Source organism: Crocuta crocuta, unplaced genomic scaffold (genome assembly GCF_008692635.1).
Source record: "Crocuta crocuta isolate KB4526 unplaced genomic scaffold, BGI_CrCroc_1.0 scaffold244, whole genome shotgun sequence".
Classification (NCBI taxonomy): Eukaryota; Metazoa; Chordata; class Mammalia; order Carnivora; family Hyaenidae; genus Crocuta; species Crocuta crocuta.
The window spans coordinates 1,181,257-1,205,810 of NW_027530191.1; the positions used below are offsets into that span (position 1 = coordinate 1,181,257).

Here is a 24,554-nt window from a genome sequence, read left to right on the forward strand (position 1 = left end):
TTTGTGGTATGTGCTAACTGGAAAGCTCATGAAGCTTTTACCAAGCCATAACAAATAGTTTAAAAGAATCTCATCCCATATGATACAGGCATTTCTTTTTTTTCTTTTTTAATGTTTTTTATTTATTTCTAGGAGAGAGAGAGACAGTGTGAGCAGGGGAGGGTCAGAGAGAGGAGTCACAGACTGAAACAGGCTCCAGGGTCTCAGCTGGCAGTCAGCACAGAGCCCAACGCGGGGCCTGAACCCACGAACCGCGAGATCATGACCTAAGCGAAAGTCGGACGCTTAACCGACTAAGCCACCCAGGCGCACCTATACAGGCATTTCTTATTATACTGAAACATAATTTGAAACTAAAAGTACTTTCCTTGCTAACACTGTGGAGCAACTTTGCTTAGCTTTTTCAGTGAGTTGATTTCTTTCCTCTTAAGATAATGGTGTCAAAGATTCTAAAACCAAGACCCTCTAAAAGAGTTTTACACAACTATTACTAACAATTATACGTTGGACACTAGTAGTTACACATAGAACCCTAGTCACACTAGTCTATATTATAGGTCACAGGCTGACAAACTTTCTTTGTAAAGGGAATATTTTAGGCAGGCTTTGCAGCCAAACAGTCACTGAAATGACTATTCAACACTGTTCCACAAATGCAGCCATAAACCATGAGTAAAAGAATAACTGTGTTCCAATAAAACTTCATTTATGGACACCAGATCTCTTTTAATTTTCATGTTTTGAAAATTTTTTTTTAATCACTTAAAACTGTCAACACAATTCTCAGCCCACACGTCACGGGGCAAAAAAGGCATTGGGCTGGATTTGGCCCACAGGCCAGAATTGGCTATCCCTTAAATGGGCTTTATATGTTATGCAAAATGTTTAAATTCCAAGTCTTAAGACACTGGAGACTTTTGTTTTTTACATCTCTCATTTTAAAACTTATACTAGACAAGTTGCCTACTTCCTGAATAAATATACTCACATGAAAAACAGAAAATAATTCAGAATACATATCCCCACTTAAAAAGGAAAACAAGACAGGAAAAATTTTGCAAAATGAATCTTTCATCTTAAAACACATAATTAGGAAACATTTAAAATTTTTATTCTATGCAATATAAAACAATATGCATAGATTTGGTACATAATTTTTTGTTTTTTACTTTAGGAAACAAGACAATGAAGAAAAGGTTTATAAATCCCTCTTTCCCTTTCATAAAAAGTCACAACTGAAACCAGCAATTCCTTGCATGTACAACGGTCAATGCTGAATATGCGAATTACACCTAGGGACTGGCATTTACATAGATGAGTGCTGGGTGCTCTTTTAAGTTTGTTTATGTATTTTGAGAGAAAGAGAGTATGAGTGGGGAGGAGCAGAGAGAACAGGTGGGGGGGGAGGTAGAGAGAGAAACAGAATCCCAAGCAGGCTCCATACCATCAGAGCAGAGCCAGATGTGGGGCTCAAACTCACGAACTGTAAGACTATGACCTGAGCCAAAACCAAGAGTAGACACAAAACCGACAGAGTCACCCAGGCGCCCCTCTTTTAAAATGCACAATTGTATCATAAAACACCATGACTTCTATAGTTTGGGACACTTTTGAATATGAAACTCCTGCCTCCATAGATACATATAAGGAAACAAGAATACTCTTTCCAGTCATCAAGTATAAAAAAACTTCACAGTCTAATTTACCTTTATCAAAGGTAAAATGATTCACTACTGCATTTCATGAATTACTGTGATTCTCAGTAGTTCTCTTAACACAAAATAAATTTCACATGAACTTTTTATCTGTTTGGGTTTTCCAAAGCAAGATACTAATACAAAATGTATTGAACTGGCAGAAGTCCATAGGCTAAAGAAAAAGGAATTATAAAATGTTCACCAATTTTATCCTTTCTAACTTTCAACAGCATCAGGTATTGAGACCTAGTTGGTTTGTGTCTATCCATTATGAACATAACTCAATCTTCTAGTTTAATACTCTTCAGTGTCAATTTTTGTTTGGTGCTTTACTGTGCGCCGTAGAAGATCATCTCGTCCAACTTCAAGCATCTGTTCTTCCCAAGATTTCATTTCATTATAGTAACGAATTTTATCATCATTAGCAAGTTGAATATACACCTGAGAAAAAGTGTAATTGTTAAAATGATTTCTTTTAGAAGAATCTTTACAATTAATTTCTGGAATGCTTCCATATACTCTAGAAATCACCTTACTATTCTATATGCATAAAGGGGGACTGAAGAAGGAATTTTTTTTTGAGATAAAAGATGAGAAAAAGGTTAAGAAATAAAGATAATTATAATTATAATTTCAGGGCTTGGAATGTGGGAAAGGAGCTGAAGCAAGCTGTGACTGTCACTGGATAGAGTGAACACTCTAAGTTATGAGTGACATTATTTTTTATTTGTAGTTAAAAACTACCAAAAGAAAAAAAGCTGAACTGGTCCTAAGGATATACAAATAATTTTAAAATACTTTAATTGTGTTATTAGTGACATAAAGTTGTCTTCACATAAGTAAAAGCCTTGCTCTAATATATTCTCTCCAGACATTCTAACTAGACACTTAAGACTAAAACCATACTACTTACTTGCTTTTGAGAACTAGAGAGATTTTTCCAGCTTTCATTTAAAGTCTTCAGCTTTACCTGTAAAACACATATGTTTAAGTACCAGATACAGGGACTTCAGTGGTTAAAGAAAGATCTTTTTAAATTATTGATTCTAACAATAAAATCTGATATTGAGAAGCACACAGGCAGTCTTATTAATTCTTTATCTTCCTTTTTAATTTTTTAATGTTTATTCTTGAAAGAGAGATAGACGAAGGGGAGTAGAGGAGGGCAGAGAGAAATAAAGACACAGGGGGGCGCCTGGGTGGCTCAGTCGGTTGAGCTTCTGGTTGAGCTTCCGACTTTGGCTCAGGTCATGATCTCGCAATTCCTGAGTTCCAGCCCTGCGTCTGGCTCTGTGTTGACAGCTTGGAGCCTGGAGTCTGCTTTGGATTCTGTGTCTCCCTCTCTCTCTGTCCCTCCCCCACTCATGCTATCTCTCTCTCCCTCAAAAAGAAATTAATGTTAAATAAGTTTTAATTAAAAAAATTAATTAAAAAAAAATGTACCCACAGAATCTGAAGCAGGCCAAACTGTCAGCACAGGGCCTGAAGCGGGGCTCAAACCCACAAGCCGTGAGATCATGACCTGAGTCAGAGTCTGATATTTAACTGACTGAGCCACCCAGGCGCCCCTTACCTTTCTTTTTAAATAAAAACTATTAAACTTAAAACATACATAAAATGAATAGGATGAAGAGATTTTCCTTTTTTATTGATATATAATTGACATATAACATTTTAATAGTTTCAGGAGTAAACTTGATTCATTATTTGTATATCCTGTGAAATGATCACCACCATAAGTCTGTCACTAACTAACCTGTCACAATACATAGTTACAAATTTTTGTGTGTGATGAGAGCTTTTAAGATTTACTCCAGGCAACTTTCAAAAGTGCAATATGTTATTAACTATAATCAACACGTTGTTGTTGTTTTTTAGAGAGAGTACATGCACACACATGAGTGGGAGAGGGGGAAGAGCGGAAAAAAAAATCTTAAGCAAGCTCCACGCTCAGTGCAGAGATCTCCTCACAACCATGGGATCATGACCTGAGCCAAAATCAAGAGTAAGATGCTCAGCCAACTGAGCTACCCATGTGCCCCTATAGTCACCATGTTGTACATTATATCCTGAGGACTTATTTATTTAAAATTAGAAGTTGTTACACTTTGACCATTCTTACCCGTTTTGCATCCCAACCCCAAACTCTGGCAACCACCAGTCCATTCTTTGTATTTATGAACTTGGTTATTTTCTTGTTTTCAAGATTCCACATATAAGAGAGAGGTATTTGTGTTTCTAATTTCATTTAGCAGAAAGCTCTCAAGGACCATCTATGTTGTTGCAAATAGCAAAATTTTCATTCTTTTTGATGGCTGAATAATGCATGCACACCAGTTTCTTTATCCATTACCCATCATCCATCAACGGACAGTTGGATAGTTTGCACGTCTTGATCTATTATAAATAATGCCCAATGAAACATGGGGATGCAGATATTTTTTGAGTTAGTGTTTTTGTTTCCTGTGGCTGAATACCCAGAAGTAGAATTGCAGGATCATACAGTAATTCTATTAGTTTTTTTCAGGAACCTCCATACCACTTTCTATAGTGAGCTGCAATCTATATTTCCATCAATATATGCACAAGGATTTCCTTTTCTCAGCATCTTTGCCAACACCTGTTATTTTGCTGTCATTTTGATAACAGCCATTCTAACAAGTATTAGGTGATATCTCACTGTGGCTTCGATTTGCATTTGCCTGATCATTACTGATGCTGAAAACCTTTTTATGTACCTGTGAGCCATCTGTATGTCTTCTTTGGAAAAATGTTTACTCAGATCCTCTCCCATGTTTTAAATCAGATTTTTTTTTTTTTGAGTTGTACAAGTTCTTTATATATTTTAGATATTAACTCCTTATCAGATATATGATTATCAAATCTTTCCCCCCATTCAGTAGATTGCTTTTTCTCTTTGTTAATGGTTTCCTTTGCTGTGCAGATGTATCTTTTTTGATTAGCAGTATTAATATTCAAGTATAAATCTATATTCCTATGACAGACTAACTTCAAAGACAAGTGTTTAATTTTTTCCCTGTATCTTAATGTTTTATTCTAAAATTTGTTTCAAAGTATTTAGGCATACTCATAGGAACAATACAACACTGGTCCTTAATTCTACTTGGCTGAACTTAATTATATGACTGGAAAAAGTCATTATTACCTCTCTGAGGCTTGGTTCTTCATTTATAAAATTAAAGGATGCAGGAAACCCAAGGATGGAGGAAAGTTGGGGAGGAGAGTCAGCACACTTCACATAGTATGTGCTACTGCTCCCAGAAAGGAGAGACTAAGGCAATCAATAAATGGGTGGGTGGAGATGAGGGGCAGAGGGTGAGACAGAGGGGTAGGAGAAGGCAAGTGTGAAGGAGGGAGGGAAATGGTCTGAAAAGTATCTATTTAAAGCTAAGGAGAATTTATCAGTGATTTTAAGGAAGAGCAGAGTAAGAATAATGAACTTTACTGTTCTGACCAGAACTCTAAATTTTTTTCCTATCAACAAAGGTTCAGATAGTATCTGAGACTACATAACCATCATGTTTTGAACATTTTAAAACTTACCTTTATAAACACATCTAATATATTCAGGGACATTCTCACTAAATAATTGCTCTCTTAGCTCTGGAATGAAGTGCTTCAATCTTTCATAACTAAGCTTTTTGCTTATATTTAATCCATAAAATTTTGTATTCACTGAGTTCAACAATAATTTATGAAGTTACATGCATAAAACAATCTGATCTTTCACCTTAAAAAACTCATTAAAGAAATTAAAGAGATGAAAAGATGTTTAGTTTTGCTCCTTCCTAAAACCCATTAAACAAGCCCTTCCACCATGTGAGGACACAGTGAGATGGCACAAGCTATGAACCAAGCTAGCAGGCAACCATGATGGTGCTTTGATCTTGGACTTCCCGGCCTCCAGAACTGCGAACAATAAATCTCTGTTGTTTGTTTTTTAAAAGTAAATGAATAAATAACATTTTTTAGGCATAAACCCACATGGACAAAGACAAGAGGAAAGGGCAAGATCAACACAAAATTTTAGCAGCTAAAAGGCAGGTGGAGAAATGGTAACTGACTTACCTAACCAAGAAGATGGATTCCCAAGCTGGCATTGGGGAAAGCCATAAAGCAAATTGATTTACAATGCAGAATGCCCAAGTAGCTCAGGAATTGGCAGCATCAGATAGGTAGAAAACAGTGGTGAAAGCTGGGCTTAAAACAAGAGGACTGACTGAAATTCTCTTAAAAAATAGATTAAATTCCCACCATGGGCAGATTCTAGGATTCATCCCCTCAAAAGGGTAAAACAGAGCTATTCTGTAGATACCAGCTACAGCTGGGGCCAGTGGTACCATACCAAAAACAAGGAGATTAAGTAAAAAGGTATGTATACAGAAACCCAGAAAGAGAAGCAAAAAAGGTTAAGAGAAAAATACAGAAAACTTAAGAATGAGAGGACCAGCTCAGAAGACACAGAAACAAGTAACAGTTCTTAAAGAGAACAGAGGGGGGAAAAAAGAAGGGGAGGAGAAGAAAAAAGAAACCAGATCACATTCAAAGGGCCAACAATCAAAACAGCTTTATACCTTCTCAAAAGCAGTACCAAGAGAAAGAAGCAGTATTTTTAAAGTTCTGAAAGAACATAATCTCTGCCCTAGAATTCTATGCCCAAACTATCAAACAATATAAGGTTAGAGATTATTTTCAGACATGCAAAAATTCAAAAAATTGACCTTCCATGTACTCTCACTGGAGAGATGCTGCAAAGAATCAGTAAACCAAGAAAGACAACAGGTGAAACAAAAGCACCACAAAGATGAATGTCAGCTGCACACTAGCAATAAAAGGATACAACCAGAGTGGAACAAAACAGGTTCCTAATTGAAACTGACAGAACAGCTAATGCATCTAAATGCATTGAAAGCTCGTGAATTTTTAAGAGTTTGGGGCTAAATTACTAATACATAAAAAACTAAGAAAACAAAAGCATAAGACATACTGAACTTCAGTGAAAGTAAGTTTTGCAATAAAGAAAAAATAATCATAGCAAATGGCACATAATCATAGTAACATACTCAATACTTCCCTAGCCAAAATTATGGTAAGTATACTGGAACAGTGGGATGAGAAAGTAATAAATGTTCATCTTACATAATGGAAGATAATGCCTAAAATATAGGTAATGCTGAAAATTAAAAAAAAAATCAAAAAGTAACAATATAAGGATGTTTTTAGAGATATGAAAATAAACAGCACAAGAATGAGCTAATAGTAGAAGGTATTCACTTATATGACAGGGCTCTGAAAACTATTATCTTTCATAACAAGTCTTATTTTGATTATTTTAACTATAAGGATATATATCCAATATTTTCTAAATGAATAAAAATTATAGTTACATTAATTTTAATTTCCTGGAATAGGGTCGCTGAGCCATTAAGCTTTCTAGGTGATTCCAAGATGAAGTTGAAATAAGAACCACTGAATTTAGGAGCATTCTCTAGCATATAACCTTCTTATACTGATAAGAAAACTAAATCCAATGTCATTTAGTGACTGAGCAAATTCCAACTAAAAAAATAAACATATATTTTAGTAATGTAAGGCCATAGAAACTGAATTTTAAAATCCCAAGGACTAAATAAATGAAACTACACAGCCAGGGAAGACATGTCACAAATAAACATTATTTAATCAAATGTTAAACAGGACTTATGAAATGAACTACAGATCCAAATAACCCAAAATGTGGCAGAGTGGCAAAAAGCTTCAAGTCAGATTGGCAAGAGTCAGAGATCTGAACATATGCTTTCTTACCATATCATGTTATAAAAGGAAAAATACAATTGCCAATTTGGAGCTTCTAAGAAGGAAATAAAGGAAAGAATAAGCCACAGCAGGAATGGCAAGCTTCTTTTTTCCTCTGACATACTCATATGATGATCCTCGTGTGTATAATACAGTCTCATGAGCATAACCAAAATTTTATTAAAGGATATAATATGAAGCAAGGTTATACTCAAATCCCAGTATAAAGTATTATAATCCCCCTCATTCTTTCCCAGTGATTGTAAACAGTCCCAGGATTGCCTGATAAAAGTCTCCAGAACTTCAACACCCCTATAAATTTGAAAATATTATTATTTTAAATTTTAGAAAGCTGACAATATGTATATTGGCTGCTAAGTACTCAAATTAATTGTATGTGGGAAGAAAAAGGGTTTTCGTTTAAAAGATATGAGGGCCTCATTTGTATAAAGTACTTATTTATAATAATTTACTGTACCTTTCTTTACCTCCCTAACATATGCCACTCCTACAATTTTCTGTCTAAATATTTCAAAAATCAAAACAAAAATTTTAAAAATGAATCTAGTTCTGTTTTACCTGTGATGTACCATCCTTATATTCCTGGAACCTTTCAGCTATAAAAATGTTGTAAGCTGAGCGAGGTCTTTTCGGTTTTCCAAGCATTGTTAACTCCTGAGTAAAAAACGGAACAGTTAGATATAGTTCTAACTTCTGTAAGACCTAACTTTATGTACAGGAAGCTCCTAGACATAAACGTTATGATTCTTTGTATATACAAAGTGACTATTCACTCTTGGGATCAGAATTATTTTTGTGATAGCACTAAATTTTGAAAATTATAAAAGGTTTTATGAGTTATTTTCCATATAAAAACTTTTCCTTTACATATTATTTTCATGATCTCCATGAAGTGAATAACTGAGCACCTATGTACAAAATCTATTTTAAAGGTTAAAATAATTTCAGTGTCACCCTTCCAGGAACTACCGTCTCCCAGTCACTATATGCCTCTACCACAGCTCACAAACACTGGAGTAGCTGTTAATAATCTCTCCTTTCATTTCCTTCCCTGATGTCAACTTTTAAATTTCAACAGATGTGTTAAATTCATTTTTAACTAAGTACCAAAGGGCAGAGGAGGCAAGAAATAGTAAAGCATACATATAACCCTTGCTGTTTAAATCAGTTTAGTTTCAAGGGGCGCCTGGGTGGCTCAGTCAGTTATGTGTCTGACTTTGGCCCAGTTGTGATCTCACAGCTCTTGAGTTCAGGCTCTATGCTGACAGCTCGGAGCCTAGAGATGGCTTCAGATTCTGTGTCTCCCTCTCTCATTCTTCCCCTCCCCCGCTCACACTCTGTCTCTCTAACATAAATGAAAAACTTCAAAAAATGTTTTTAATCAGCTTAGTTTCTGAGTTTCAGAGAATAAGGTATACTGCATGATTCTATTTTGTTTCTCAATTTGGATAGCAGTACTTGTAGTTTATAAATTATGTGGCTTTTAATGGCAATTTGGTTAAATTCAATAACCAACACAATTTTTTTTAATATTTTTTTTTATTTATTTCTAGGAGAGAGAGAGAGAGAGAGACAGCGTGAGAGGGGAGGGCCAGAGAGAGAGGGAGTCACAGACTGAAACAGGCTCCAGGCTCTGAGCTGGCAGTCAGCACAGAGCCCGACACGGGGCTCGAACCCACGAACCGCGAGATCATGACCTAAGCGAAAGTCGGAAGCTTAACCGACTAAGCCACCCAGGCGCCCCCCAACCCAGTTTTTATTCATAAGTAAAAGGAAAGCCCCTGTAATTTACCTCATTCTTCCTAAACTTCTTAGTCACAGAACCACTATAAAACTACTGTAGACTGCAGGTACTTCATAACTATTTCCCCTTTTATTTCTAGAGCTTGGAATTTATCGTTCTTCCTAACAATAAGTGTAAAGCTGAACAGACTGAAAAATCAACAACCCTTCTTGGATCCCTCAGGGTGAAGAGGAAACACACTGCCCTGGACTGGAGAGACACACAGATGAATACAAGGAGTCGAAGCAGCACCTCCTGGAACCAGTGCTGGTACCAAAACCTCTACTGTAATTAATGAAGTACTGGATGTTCTGGCTTCAGGGGAAGCCAGTCACAAGAGTGTCCTCACAGGGCACCTGGGTGGCTCAGCTGGTTAAGAATCTGACTTGATTTCAACACAGGTCATGATCTCATGGTTAGTGAGTCTGAGCCCGGCATTGGGCTCCACGACGACAGAATGGGATTCTCTCTCTCCTGCTCTCTCTCTGCCTCTCCCCTACTCTCTTGGTCTCTCAAAATAAATAAACAAATTTAAATTGGAAAAGAAAAAGAAAAAGAGGATCCTCACATTATGATTTACCTCTAGGAGCTAGACCAGATTTCCATAATTAATACCAGGAAAAATATTTCCCCTGCTTCTGTGAGGGGGAGAGGAAAAGAAACTATTATGAAACACCTGAGCACTTAACTATTAACAAGGCCTGTCTTCAAGGGAAACTAGTTAACCAGAGCCTAACTGACCTGTGTGAAGGGGAACACCCAACTCCTGCACACTCTAGCCATTCTGCCCCACACCTAATGGGGAGGGGGAGTGTGGAGGAGCGAACTGAGAAACTCTTATAAAGTTCACAGACCACTGGCATAGGCTCACTAAAAGATCGGGACCTAATTACAGGACTACAGAATGTGTTTCTTGCCCCACCTCACCACCACATTGCTAAGGCCTATTTACAGCAGTTCCTTTTACTCAGTAAATTATGTCCATCAATCAAGGAAAAACTTTAAGGCATACTAAAAGGCAAAAAACATAATTTGAAGAAATAAAGCAAGCAGCAGAACCAGCTTTGGGAGGGATGTTGAAATTATCAGACTGGAAATTTAAAACAACTAGATTAGTATACCAAGGACTCTAGACTTCATGTAAGAACAGATTGGCAAAATAAAACACAGAGATGGAAATCCCAAGAACAAACAAAAATAAAACAAAAAACAAAAAACATTAGAGATAAAAAATGCTGTAACTGGGGTGCCTGGGTGGCTCAGTCAGTTAAGTATCTCTTTTTTTTAATGTTTTATTTATTTTTGAGAGAGAGATAGAGACAGCATGAGCAGGGATGGGTCAGAGAGAGAGGGAGACACAGAATCTGAAGCAGGCTCTAGGCTCCGAGCTGTCAGCACAGAGCCCGATGCGGGGCTCGAACCCCCGAACCGTGAGATCATGACCTGAGCCGAAGTCCGACGCTTAACCAACTGAGCCACCCAGGTGCTCCAGTTAAGTATCTGACTCTTAATCTCAGTTCAGGAGATTGGGCTCCAAGCTGGGTGTGGCGCCTACTTAAAAAAAAAAAAAAACACAAAACAAAACAGAGAGGGAGGGGGTAGAATGAGGGGGAGAGAGAGAGAGAGACAAAAATGTTTTAAAGGAAACAAAGGTCTTTGACGGGTTTATTAGTAGATTGGAGATGGCTGAAGAATCACAGGACTAAAGGATGTACTAATAGAATCCTCAAAAATCCAAAAGTAAAGAGATCAAAGGCTAAAAAATAAACCAAAAACTGAAGACTATCCAAGGACTACAGGACAACTCAGAATAGGTGTAACAAACATAAAATGGGAATACTAGGAGGAGAAAGAGAAAGGAACAAAAGAAATGTATGAAAGGGAAATCTCATATTACTGCACAATCCTCATTTCTGGTCCTCTCCACTCTTACATTGAATGGGTACATTAAAAAGGAAGAGAGACTAAGAGGGAGAACAAACTTCAGTATTCACCCATCCAAATACTATCCCTATGCAGACATTGTATTTCTATTATTTTCTCTAGCTCCCTTTTACTAACTGATCAGAAGACTAGATTACCATGTAGGTTACTGACTTAAAATGGGTGAATCCTGAACTCTGGTGCTAGGAGAGCCTGATCAACATTAGGGTCAGGGAGACATATGTTGGCATTTCACATTAAAGTCTCAAATCTACTTTTTCAAAGAAATAGTTTCAACTCTGATGACCATTTTCTACAGTATATGTACTGGACCAGCAAGCTAACCATCTCATACCTAATACTGTTCCTATAGAAAAATGTAGTCTTTCAAGCAATAATGCTGGATTAATAAACTGGAAACTACAAATTTTGAACCATGTGGGGTGTTTAATGAGGAAAAATAGAATTTCATCCTATAGGACTTCCTATTTGACTAGATATGATAAGGCACTTTTCCCTGAGGTGTTAATGAATTCAGTCTATTTAGCAACATCCAGAATCAAACTCACCATTACCTATCAAACAATTCAAGCCAGCAGGTTACCCTAGACAAGACATAGAAGCAAAGACTCTTGCATTCCTGGTTTGGCTCTTTCTTAACTCTGTTCCTACAGCTTTCATTCTAGTCCTAACTACATATCTTAAATTTGGATACATTCAAAAGTAGTAACAAGAGTTTCCAAGACAGACTCAACGCACAGTAGTTCTAGTGGCAGGAAAGAGCTATCCCCTTTTGTTTTTTTTTTAACTGGAGTACTCCTGATGACATTCTACCATTTAGCCACATATTTCAAAATAAGAAAAACTCCCAATATTCATAGTTACATAAATTTCAGTTCTTTGTCAAAGTAAAAGAATATTTCATTGATACTTACTCTCTTTTTTATTAATGCTTTCTTTTTTAAACGTTTTTGCTGAATTTCTTTTTCCAAAGATACAATCTGACTTGGAGTTAACTGTTCTTGAATTCTGTTTATCTCTTCTTTGTATGCCTGCCAGTCTGCCCTGTAAGCATCTTCATATATCTATGAATAAAAAACCCAAATATAAAGTCAATAAATTACTGCTGATAAACATAGCACACCTGCCAGGGAAAGACAAGTGCATGACTTCAGATAGACTGAATCATTTTTCCAGTGAAAAATGTGCCCTGGAATCACATGTACCTGGACTAAAAACATGTATTTTTCATATACATGCTAACCAAGGTGAGAGTCTAATAAGTAGTCTTCAATTTCAGATGCTGCCAACCCTCTGTTGCCACTCCCATACATCCATTTTCTAATCATTATGAATCAGAAAGTATGAAGTTCCTTTATAGATAACAGATATTTTTTAAAAAAATTTTTTTGAATCATGTAGTCCCTTAAAGGACTGCAAAATAACTGGTCAGCAATACTGAAAAACAATATGCTTACTTTTTTCTCTGAATCAGGAAGTTCCCTCCATAGTTGGGCAATTTTTCTAATTAGTTCTGAATTTTTCGCATCTATAGATTGGGATAAAATGAAAAAAAGTCACAATTTTATGTCTCAGGATTAATTTCTAAAGACTTCTAGGAAGTCTAGCATTATCTCTAAGTTTTATTACAGACACCTCTATACCACATATAATTTAATACAATGATTTAGTTTTTCTTTAATTTCATACTTTATCCAGTATTGTTAAAGCCTGTTACCTAATAATTAAGAAATATGTCACATAGCCCCCAAAAATTATTAGTTTAAGAAGTTGGGTAATCAATGTCTTCAAGCTTTTTTACTTCATATTTCAAACAAAAATTTTTTCCCATCTTTCAGGAATTATTAAGTTCATAAAACTTGACTAAAAAATAAAATATAGTCTTGATTCATGTAACACCACCTTGTATTTTAGTTACAGAAACACTACTTGCAACAAGCTATTCTAAAATCAATTCATTATTCCCCATTTCCTTCCTCATCTTAACTGGAATGACATTTTAACAAACCACTTAGTTTGAACTACCACATTTTAAAATATGTGAGTACTTCTTTTTTAAAAAAATTTTTTAATTGTTTATTTAGTTTTGAGACAGAGAGAGACAGAGCACGAGTGGGGGAAGGGCAGAGAGAGGAGACACAGAATCTGAAACAGGCTCCAGGCTCTGAGCTGTCAGCACAGGGCCCCACCTGGGGCTCAAACCACGAACCGTGAGATCATTACTTGAGCTGAAGTTGGATGCTCAACCAACCGAGCCACCCAGGCGCCCCTGTGAGTACTTCTTAAACATGTCTCTTAAACCAATTCTTTATAATGTAGGAATTTTCATTTGGTTTTCACAAGTACTCTGTGAAAGGGCTTTAGAAGTCATAAAGTTGACTGTTCTTAATTTAGTTATTATCTTTACAGTACTATAACCATAAATGAAGGGCCACAGCCTTCCTAGGAAGTCAACAAATACCCTACCTGGAAATCTGGAAATCTTTTTTTTTTTTTTCAGGAATTCAACCAATTTCTAGTGAAAAGGCTCTTGAAATTAGCAATTTGTATAGAACTTTACAGTTTACAGAACACATCCACATAAGTTATTATTTCATTGTAACTTCATTAACAATTCCCTGAAGCAGGAGCTAAGCAAATGATAAAACGATTAATCAATGGTGCTCCAGGCCAATGGCACAACTAACCCCCAAAATTCAGTTTTTTCCTCTTCTTCCCTGGGTGTTTCCCACTCCACATTCTATTTTTAAAATACTTTTCATTAAAGGAGTAAGTCAGGAGGATAAATTCAATGGTATTGTAATAGTCTTGAATGGTGACTGATGGTAGCTACCTACACTTGTGGTCAGCATAGTATAAAGTATACAGTTGTCCAATCACCATTATGTTGTACACCTGAAACTAACGTTAACACTGTGTCAACTACACCTCAATAAAATATACATAGTAATAAAAATAAGTTAAATAACAATAATTTTCATTAGCTCAATTATCTATAAGGAATTTCTACCTGGTAAAAAATATGTCATATTTTACAAACCACCAAACATAAGGGTTATGTTTCCGTAGTCACTGGATGCTTTTAAAGTGCAAGTCAAGTCTGAAGTAAAACTGCTTAGTGGCCTCTTTATTACATCAGAAAACAGTAAATGCTCCAACACTCCTTACCTGGGTTCTGAGCTTTAAATATGGGTAGCTGTTCTTTAGAAAATCGAACGTATGAAGTCAGAGGCTTCTTTGGATAACTATTCACGGTGGATGAAAAACATCTCGGTACATATGCAAAACTACGTATAAAGAAAATAACCAATATCAAGTATTTAAGTGCCAATATTCACTTTTATATGAACACAGATCCCCAAAAAAAGATGTCATCAAGATGCTATCTACGACACGATGTTAGTGACTTTTAAAACCCTGTCTGAACCAGAAAGAAGACCTGCAAAACTGGTCTCAAAGTTCTATCTGTGCCTCTTAGGAAGGCAGAGTGGAGGAAAGCATCTGTACTTCGGATCCTGGGCCCTGTCTCCTCAACGCCTATACTGACGGCGGGAGACTCCTGGCGCAGAGGACTGAACGAGCGCAACGAGGCTGGACACCGCGGAGCAGCGTGGAGGAGCGGAAAGGTGGCAGGTGGCCGGAAAGTACTACACCCGGAAAGTAAGACTACTGGAGTAAGGCCTGGTCTCAAAGCCACCAGCCCTGCGCAAAGTCGAGGTCTGATTCAAAGGTCCATGATGGCCCGGACCAACTCGGAGGGACAGAAAAGTGTACAGAAACGTCTACACTGCAACCCCAGACGGCCTGAGCCGTGCACCTCCTTAAGTGCAGGCGAGAGGTCCTACCTGAAGGGAGAGCGCAGTCGACTTCCACAGCCCGCGCAGAGGTCCGCCCCGGACTTTCCCAGGGCACTCAGCACGCTCCACACACCCCGGAAAAGCGCCATTGCACCAACTTACAAGGCAGCAACCAGGCGCCAAATCTCCTAAAGCCCCGCGGCGCAACAGAACAACTCCAACAATGACGACTAGGACCCGTCGGCAACCCTCTGCAGATTACTCCCATGCCCGCCACTAGCAAAGCACTATGGGAAATCAGCAAACATCCGGTCGGTAGCAGGGAACAGGGCAAGGCAAAATTCACGCAGGCGCAGTAGTGGCTTCCCGGTGGGAGGGGCTGCAAAGGAGGAGGGCTCGGGGGCGGAGAAGGGAAACCGCAGCCCGGCTCGCCTGCGGAGGGCCCTGGCCTCGAGGAGGCGCCCCTGAGCCGTTTCTGCCCCCGGCCCTCCCCTCCGCATTCGATTTCTCCGCCGGGCCAGCAGGCTGATGGAGGCACTGTGGCCACCTCACCGCGATAGGGTAGTGCTGGCTGACGTCCGCCTGTGACGACCGAAAGGGCCAGTACGTAACAAACAGTTTTACCGCGAGGATGCGGCATAGGTGTGCCGCCTGCGCTGCCCCGAGGTCAGGCTGGCGTGTGCTGCGCGACCTCAAAGCCTCTCAGTTAAGGCCGCGTCAGGAGCTCGGTGTCCAAAACACTGCTGGGGCGGGGGAAGTGGGGAGTGCTTTCAAACCTAAAAATGGAGATTTCCTGGACTTGCCTCAGTGCCTGCTTCAGTATATCCGTGTGATCCTCGCGGTTTAATAAGTTCTAATGCCAGTGGCCATGGGACCTCATTTAAAGCAATTCTGAAGTAGACCCTCGTCCCTTCCACTGCAACTATCCCAGACCCAGTCTTCAAGCCTGACATCCAACCTTGCTTAATTTATAGGGAGGAAACTTTGGCTGATTAGTTGTGCAGAGACCTACTCCCATTATTAACGTTAAAGTCTTGATCCGGAAGTGTAGTGTTCCCTTTCTAAGACTCAGTTTGCCCATTGCAGATGAGATGTTAGCCAGATTAGTTCTCCCAAAGTCCTGAGAAAGTGTGACAAATACCCCTTGAGATATTGATTGATTGATACGATGTATAAACCATATTCTGTGTGGGCAGTGCCATGAAAAAGATGGGAAGACCTAAACTAAAGGTATCTAAGGAGATGTTTTTACATTCCAATTATTTCCTTCTGAAACAGCCTCTTTTGGGTAGCTATACTTGTTAGAAAATTCTTACCACTGTATTATTAAGCTGAGAGTCCACTGCCTTTCTGTAGCTTTGAAACATTGGCCCTTGATGCAACCAAGGAAAAGCCCACTTTTAAGTGGTATGTAAACAACTATCACTACTCCCTTTACATAGTCTCTTAGGGTTGAAAGGAACTTTCCTGGTCATCTCTTCACATCCTTGGCTATGTGCCAGTAGGTATAGAAAGTGTGCAAAAAAACAAGGCATTCCAAGACTACAAAAAAACAGATGCAGAAAGCAGGTTGGAGAACAAGATAAGATATTCCATAGATATCATGGTCTGAAGAATTCATGAATACAGGCAAGACTCAACCCCTAAATATACATTAACTAGATACTGGTCAGCTGTTTTCAGCAAGGCCAGAAAGCAGTGTAATGCATTCCCTATAACCAGGACATAGCTATTTGATTTCCCACGAAACTTCTTTTGGATATTTAAAAAATCTTTTTGTTGTTTTAGAGTATCATTTTGATAAATCTTGCTGTAAATGTGTTATAAATCTGATCTATACTATTTGTTTTCAGCAGATACCAATAGTCCTTAACAGTCATTTACATTTCACCAAAATTTTATTCCAAATGCAACATTTACAAAGAAAATATAATTCTACCTGCTTACTCAAATTATCTGAGTTTCATTTATGAAGCATGAAGACTTACCACAGCCCTTCCCAGGGTTCTGTTCTTTTATTTTGTTTTAAAAATTTATCTACTCCCACGACTTCAACTATTACTTATATCTTCATGATTCCCATATTTTATATTGAACCCAGACCTCTCATTTTAGTCCCAAATCTACATAAACACTGTCTTCCGGACATTTTTAACATCATGTCTCACAGATACGTCAATTTTTCCTGAACAAAATTCACTATCTTTCTCCCATTTTGAAAACCTTCTCTTCTTAAGAAGAACCAGTATCCCATTTGAATCATCCAAGCTAATAACTTGATAACTCTTTTTATAATCTCTCCCATTGACACTGTAACTGAACTAACATAAGTTTGGTCCTTGGTGAGTCACAGAAACTACACCAGATGGAAGTGTCACACAAAGTAAACTTTTATTTGCAGCAAATAAGGAGATCATGGAGAATAAACTTCCAAAGCTTTGGCTCTCTGACCAAGGGTGAATGAGTTTCTTTCATTTAGGTTAGGATAAGTATTTAGATAGAAAAGCCTTGTCATTGTATGTAGAGGTGGGCATAAGGTCATGCATGCACCTTAAATAAACATGCCTATACATACATTGTATGTTACATAAATGAGATTTGTGTTCCTCGGATGGAGATTTTAGTATTATAATGAGGTAAAGGTAAACTGTCAGTCGTTCCATGGTCCATCTATGCAGGCGTGAGCTGGGGTTAATCTCAAATTAATCTGGCTGATTGAACTCTCAGCCCAGGAAGTTGTTATTGCTTGAGGGGTAGTTTCAGTTTTCTTCCCCTTGGGTCTTTTGCCTGAATTAAGAGATAGGCTAGAAAGAGCTTAAGGGAAAATGTGGGACAAAGGTCAGTAGGTACAAGCAGGTGAGCAGTAAAGGTCAGGTCTTGGGGTCTAACTGGTGACATAACTTCTCCCCCATCAACCAGCTAATGCTAAGTGTTGCTGATTCTACCTCATTAACCCCTCTAGTAAGTATTCCTTCTTCTCCAGTCCAGTTGCTCCTGCTTTTCTTCAGGCCAGTAAGGTGTTGGTAAATCAGGTCTCCAAAAAGAAAGCCCTAATTTGTGTTTGTTGAGATCTATGGTATAGATACTCCTACCATGGCTGATTTCAAACTATCACCTTGATCACCATCCCTGAAGTTGGGAAGAGATATATATATATATATAATTGATTGTCCAGGCCAGTACTGGCTCCTGTGTGCCACTGGTTCAGGCTCTGACATCTTTTCCCAAACTCTTATAATATTTTTCCTACTTTTGGGCTTACTTCCCTCCTAATCATAGTCCACACTGTCACCAAATCAATCTTTTTAAATCTCATTTATTCACTTGTTTATTAAGACAAACTCCATGCCAGACAATGATCATGCTTCTATATTTGAAACTTTCAGTGGATCCAGATTACCCATAGAATCAAGTTTAAGTTCCCATACATGGCATACATGTCCTCCATGAACTGGCTTTTTTGTTTCCCCTATAGCTCCCATTTGTCATTTCACCTTTGCTTTAAAATAATTTATTATTTAAATACCTATTTCTTCTTCTAAATGAAACCACTTCATTTGACTCTGAGTTTACTATTGCATTTTGTGTGATATGCCAAAGTTCTGGAAATCACTGGATAAGAGTACAGACTCAGAAGTTAGATCTAGGTTTGAATCCTGCTTTTGTTATTCACTAGCTGAGTGACCATGCCAAATGACAATTTCTCTGACCCAGAGTTTTCCCTTCCATGAAATGGGGATAATAATGGTTGATTCTTTGGATTGTTACAAAGATTAAATTAAAAAATGTACAAAAAGTTCTTAACAGAGTCCCTGGGACATAGTAAAAGCTCAACAAATAGTGGCTATAATTATCCTTATATTATTCATAACAATTATTATTAGCTTTTAAATAATTATAGATATAGTATGAATTTCCCCCAAAGTCAGATTTGCATCATAGACCTGTTATTACTTTGTCATTTTCTGTCCCTATTAAATTACATACACTAATTAGTAAGTTGTGGATGTGAAAACATCGTCTTCCAATTCATTGTCTTAATGCTTTCCCCATTGTATAAGACTATCCCTCAGACTCATTCAACACACATCATTCCAGCCTCAAATATCTCTGAATCTTCTATAATGTGTGAGCTTATATTATTTACTTGTGACATATCATAACTGCTCTGGTGTTTAACCTTTTTTTTTATGTGCACATATTTTTCCCCTTAAGCTCTTGAAGACAAGATCAAGTCGTATGCTTCTTCTATCACCTGTAGTACCTAGCATAGTATATTGAGCATGACAGATGGGTAGAGGGAGGGAGGGAGGAAGAGCAAGACAGAGAAAATGTGAAAAAATTTGTATCTGAACAAATTACTTACATACAAATTTCGCCTCATAGAAAATAGCAACTGCCTGTTAGAAAATAGCAGCTGCCAATAGAAGGGACAGTGTGATTCAATGCAATTCCAATCAAAATTGCACCAGCATACTTCTCAAAGCTAGAGCAAACTATCCTAAAACTTGGATGGAACCACAAAAGATCCCGAATAGCCAAAGTAATACTGAAAAATAAAACCAAAACGGGAGGTATCACCATCCCAGACTTTAGCCTCTACTACAAAGCTGTCATCATCAATACAGTATGGTATTGGCACAAAACAGACACATTTACCAATGGAACAGAATTGAGAACTCAGAAGTGGACCCAAAAGTATACAGCCAACTAATCTTTGACAAAGCAGGAAAGAATNGGGACAGTGTGGAGATAGGAGCCATGAAAATTTTGGAAAATATATATGAAAATAATGAATACAGTTTATTGATACTTGCACACTGGTACAGTTGAAGATAGCAACAGTAAATACAGCCGCAATAAATAGCAACATCAGTCAGAGACCAAGATAGTTCCCTACTGAATAATGGAGTTAGATATATTGATATCACTCAAAGAAAAAGTATTCTTTTAAAATATAACAATTTAATGCAGCAAGAAGGAATAAGCTTATCTTTTTTTTAAATCAAGATTTTGATTAATTATAGTAGAAAAGTATGCATGTTTTTCCTTCAAAGCATTTCGTTTGGGGCGCCTAGGTGGTTCAGTCAATTAAGCATCCAACTTCAGCTCAGGTTGTGATGTCACAGGTATCAGTCTCTGTGCTGACAGCTCAGAGCCTGGAGCCTACTTTGGATTCTGTGTCTTCCTCTTTCTCTTCCTCTTATTCACACTCTGTCTCTTTCGCTCAAAAATAAATAAACTTAAAAAAAATTTTAAGACATTTTCATTTACTTAGAGTTTATTATGACCACACTGGAGTTTGCCTTAAAATTGTATACAAAAGGATAGAAGGGAGAGAAAAATTAGAAAGAAAGCTCTATTGCATATTAGCAGTTCCCAGATATCCAAATTGGTTTATAAATTATTTCTCAATTAGAACAAAGTCTAGATGCAGCCTTAATTATTAAGAGCACATAAAAGTTATTTTTAGCCATTGCTGTGGCAGCATTATGCAAAATAAATATAGCTTTTCTATTTTAAAGCTCATTCTATGAGTCAGCAGGAGGTAGGACAAGCAAAAAGGATAGCTACAATTTTACGCAAATTATAAAACTCAAATTTATATTGCTGGATATTCCTGAAAGCTGACTTAAAGAGAAGAAGAAACCCCAAATGATTATATTGATAGAATAATGCTATTAATAAACAAGATAACTTACAGTATTTGCCCTCACATTATTATAAAACACCTGATTGATTCATATTCTATTTTATTGCTCAAATATATGCCAAATATTTTATTTCTTATTTACATCCTTTTTTAAAGATTTAATTCCAGTTAGTAAACACACAGTATTATATTCAGGTGTACAATATAGCAATTCACCACTTTCATAAACACCCTGTGCTTATCACAACGAATGCTGGGGCGTGTGGGTGGCTCGGTTGGTTGAGCATCTGACTCTTGATTTCTGCTCATGTCATGATCCCAGGGTCATGGGATCAAACTCCATGTTAGGTTCTCTACCCGCTTAAGATTTTCTCCCTTTCTCCCTCTACCCCTCTCCCCTGCTCACACTCACTCACTCTCTTTCTCTCTGAAATGAAATGAAATGAAATGAAAACACAACAAAAGCACTCCTTAATCCCCATCACCTATTTAACCCATCCCCCCACCCACCTCCCCTCTGGTGTGTGCCAAACATTTTAATACATTATCTCTAATCATTCAAAATCCTACAAGGTGGAATTCTTTGTATTATACAGGTATTCAGAGAGAGATATATAGGAGGGAATCTTGTTCTTGTTGCATCTTGTTAAAAATTTCCACCTATGAATCCATAGTTTATAGCTTTGAAATTATATTTGATTGTTTGTAAGGACAATATAAGCTAGTGAGTCATCAGGTTACAGTAGTTTCTTTTTTCAATACTCATATTCTATTCTTTTCTATCCCCTTAAAGACTTGCTTGACTTTTTAACTAATGAGTAGACTGTTAAAATAACATCTTAAGGGGGTGCCTGGGTGGCTTAGTGAGTTAAGCGTCCGACTTCAGCTCAGGTCATTAGCTCACTGTGGCTTCGAGCCCTGCATCCATCTCTGTGCTGACAGCTCAGGGCCTGGAGCCTGCTTCAGATTCTGTGTCTCCCTCTCTCTTTCCCTCTACCCGACTCATGCTCTGTCCCTCTCCATCTCTCAAAAGTCTGTGAGTTCAAGCCCCGATTCAGGCTCTGTGCTGACAGTTTGGAGCCTGGAGCTTGCTTCAGATTCTGTGCCTCCCTCTCTCTGCCCCTCCCCTACATGCATTCTGTCTGTCTCTCTCTCTCTCAAAAATAAACCTTAAAAATTTTTTTTAAAATAACATTTTAAGTTCCTTTAGTCATTCATTCATCCGGTCATTTAAAAACATTTAAGCTTGAATTTTTTTAATTATACACAAGCATCCACATGTGTGTGAATGTATTAAAAAGTGTGCAAAATAATACACACAAAATCGGGCTTACTGGTGATTATACCCGAGTATTGCATGAGTGCGTAGGTGGTACTCACTTTTAACTTTATAGAAATCATTATTGATTTACCTTTTCTCCCAAAATATAATAGTAATATTTATCTTTTATAATATTTTTTAATTCAGTTCCTAGTAGAAACCAGTACTATGCTAGATACTGCAATAACTTCTAAAAATACAAAGATGACTAAGGCATTATCCATCTGTTTAAATCTGCCTGGGGGAGGAGGGGATGGCTTCATAAAGCAGGTGACATTTGAACTGTTTTTTTTCAAGTAGGGAAGGGTAGCAGTGCATTTCAGAAAAAAAGAAACTGTAATTTGCAAGTCACACATATACATGAGACCATGGTGTGCTTTAAAACTCTTTTTATGTATGTAGAAAGGAATGGTATGTCACAAATCCAAAAACGTTGGGCAGTGTTGGTTCTGAAGGGCTGTGTGTAATATGCTAAGGAGTTTGTTAACAAAAGATAGACAACTTTTTAGGCAGGTTAAACTTGTTTTTAGATAAACCTGTTTGGTAGAGCACAGAAGGTGATGGGAGTGAGGAAACTGTAAAGAGGAGTAAAGAGGCTATTGCTATAATCCAGGAAAGAGATTGAGAACTACATGCTGCTACAACTCATAATCCAAAGGCATTTCTCAGTACAACGAGCAAGCCAAGAATGACTTTGACAATTCTAGTATGACAGACTGTTCCAATTTAAATCCTATACTGTGCTAAATAAATATCCCTAAACAAATGTTTTTGTTACAGAAGTTTGACAGCTAAAAACTTACACTGACTTTTTATAGGCTATCAAATCAAGGTTCCACATCCAGTAGATTTGCCTTCTCCACCTGACCTTTACTCTCATTAATTGCACAGACCTACCAATGCCACTATTTATTTCTTATTTCTACTTCTACTTTATTATCCTTGCTTGGTTTCACTTATCTTAATTAAAGCCTTCCCCACTTAAACATGCCATTTAAAATTCCAAGTATCTTCTGTTGCCTAATTATTTATTTATTTAACATTTGAATTCTTGTGTGTCAGATACTGTGTTAAGTGCCAGGGAGTAAAAAATGGGAAACACAAAGTATTTCACAGTTAATGATACTGATAATGCAGCATGGTAAGGGCAATTATAAAGATACACACTGGGGGTAGAGTGATATCAGCATTATGGCTGAATAAGACATCCCTCATCTGTGTCCCACCCCCAACAACAATTTGACATCCATCCATGAACACAAGTGCCAAGGTGGGAGCTGTGGGATCTAGCACTATTTGCCAAGGGACTTGGGAGGAGTTCCACTCACCTGTGTGATGGGTGATAGGCATATTGACCTTAGTGTCAGCTGTGGACACTACAGTGGCCTGTGAACCACTCCAGTCCCTCTAAGCCACAGTATAGCCCCTAAAAAACACTGTCTTAGACCATCAAGGCCAAAGGAGCCATTGTAGAAGTTCAGGTTTCCAGAAAAAAACCCTCCAAGACAATATTGAAAGCAAAAAAACCACACACACAAAAACAAAAAGCATTAAAAAAAGCAAAAACAAAAACAAAAAAAGAGTTTTGACACATTGGAAAAGGTAAGAGGAACAGAGTCATCACCTCTTCCTTAAGACAGCACAGCAAAAGGCCAAGAGAAATCTGAGCCCATGATTTCTCCAACAAGGACAAGTGACAGTATGTGAGTGATCAATCTACTTCCCCAGTGATGTAGAACACTATTAAAGGAGCTCATTTTTCTCTCAGCCCATCCAGAACACTGAATCATAAACTTCAGGACTGGGGAGTAGGAAGAGGCTGAGGGAGTGTCAGATAAGATTTTCAGAGAGCAGTAGAGGAAAGTGAGTATTACTAATAGTGTTGTGGACTCCATCAAGAAACCAGCCCACCAGCTTTTGGAGATGCCTCACCCATGGATGCTCCCAACTGCCATGGTCACTCACAGCCCTCGTTGCAACACACACACACACACACACACACACACACACACACACACACACCTCTTTTGTTCTTACGAGCAAACTTTGGTGAGCATTCATGGAGAGACAGCTGGAATCTACAGGCCAGAGAGAGACAACAAACTTGAGCTTTAATGCCACCTTTGGGAAAACAAAACAGAAGCTGTCAGCACTCAACCTGGTGCCTTACAGGATCAAGATAAAGCATATACACTTAAGAATTCTGCCACAAGAGAGAGCAAGAAGCATGAAACAGATATATCCATAGGAGATCTGAGAAAGCCTCAGAATCCCTAGCAAGGCTGATGGAAGTTATTTCTCTCCTGAAGGTAGTTAGTAAAGACTAGGGGAGGTGCTATGTCAGATGTGAAGATGGCAATGCAAAACTTTGAGAAACATTAAAAAAAATAAAGGAAAATGATGCCACCAAAGGATCACAATAATCATCCAGGAAGATGATTCCCAAAACATAGACATCTGCAATTTACCTGGTAAAGAATTCAAACAGCTATTTTAAGGAAACTGAATGAGCTACAAAAAG

General features: G+C 37.8%; 1 protein-coding gene across 1 annotated transcript; it reads right to left on the minus strand.

Annotated features, from left to right (window-relative positions):
• Positions 1–1,053: 1,053 nt before the first annotated feature.
• Positions 1,054–15,601, minus strand: TFAM (transcription factor A, mitochondrial). Its single transcript, XM_077765235.1, has 7 exons — positions 15,108–15,601; positions 14,431–14,549; positions 12,720–12,790; positions 12,177–12,326; positions 8,094–8,189; positions 2,611–2,667; positions 1,054–2,138 (listed from the first exon to the last, which is right to left on the minus strand). Exons 1-7 carry the CDS (start codon positions 15,206–15,208, stop codon positions 1,992–1,994), a joined length of 741 nt encoding a protein of 246 aa, XP_077621361.1. The 5' UTR covers positions 15,209–15,601; the 3' UTR covers positions 1,054–1,991.
• Positions 15,602–24,554: the final 8,953 nt, after the last annotated feature.

Excerpts from the sequence above, each read along its gene's own strand:
- TFAM (XM_077765235.1), bottom strand. The coding sequence starts at position 15,208 with ATGGCGCTTTTCCGGGGTGTGTGGAGCGTGCTGAGTGCCCTGGGAAAG. Across the intron at positions 12,327-12,719 it reads TTCCTGATTCAGAGAAAAAA|ATATATGAAGATGCTTACAG; the intron begins GTAAGCATATTG and ends TTTTATTCATAG. Across the intron at positions 2,668-8,093 it reads ATAAGGATGGTACATCACAG|GTAAAGCTGAAGACTTTAAA; the intron begins GTAAAACAGAAC and ends TGTGTTTTACAG.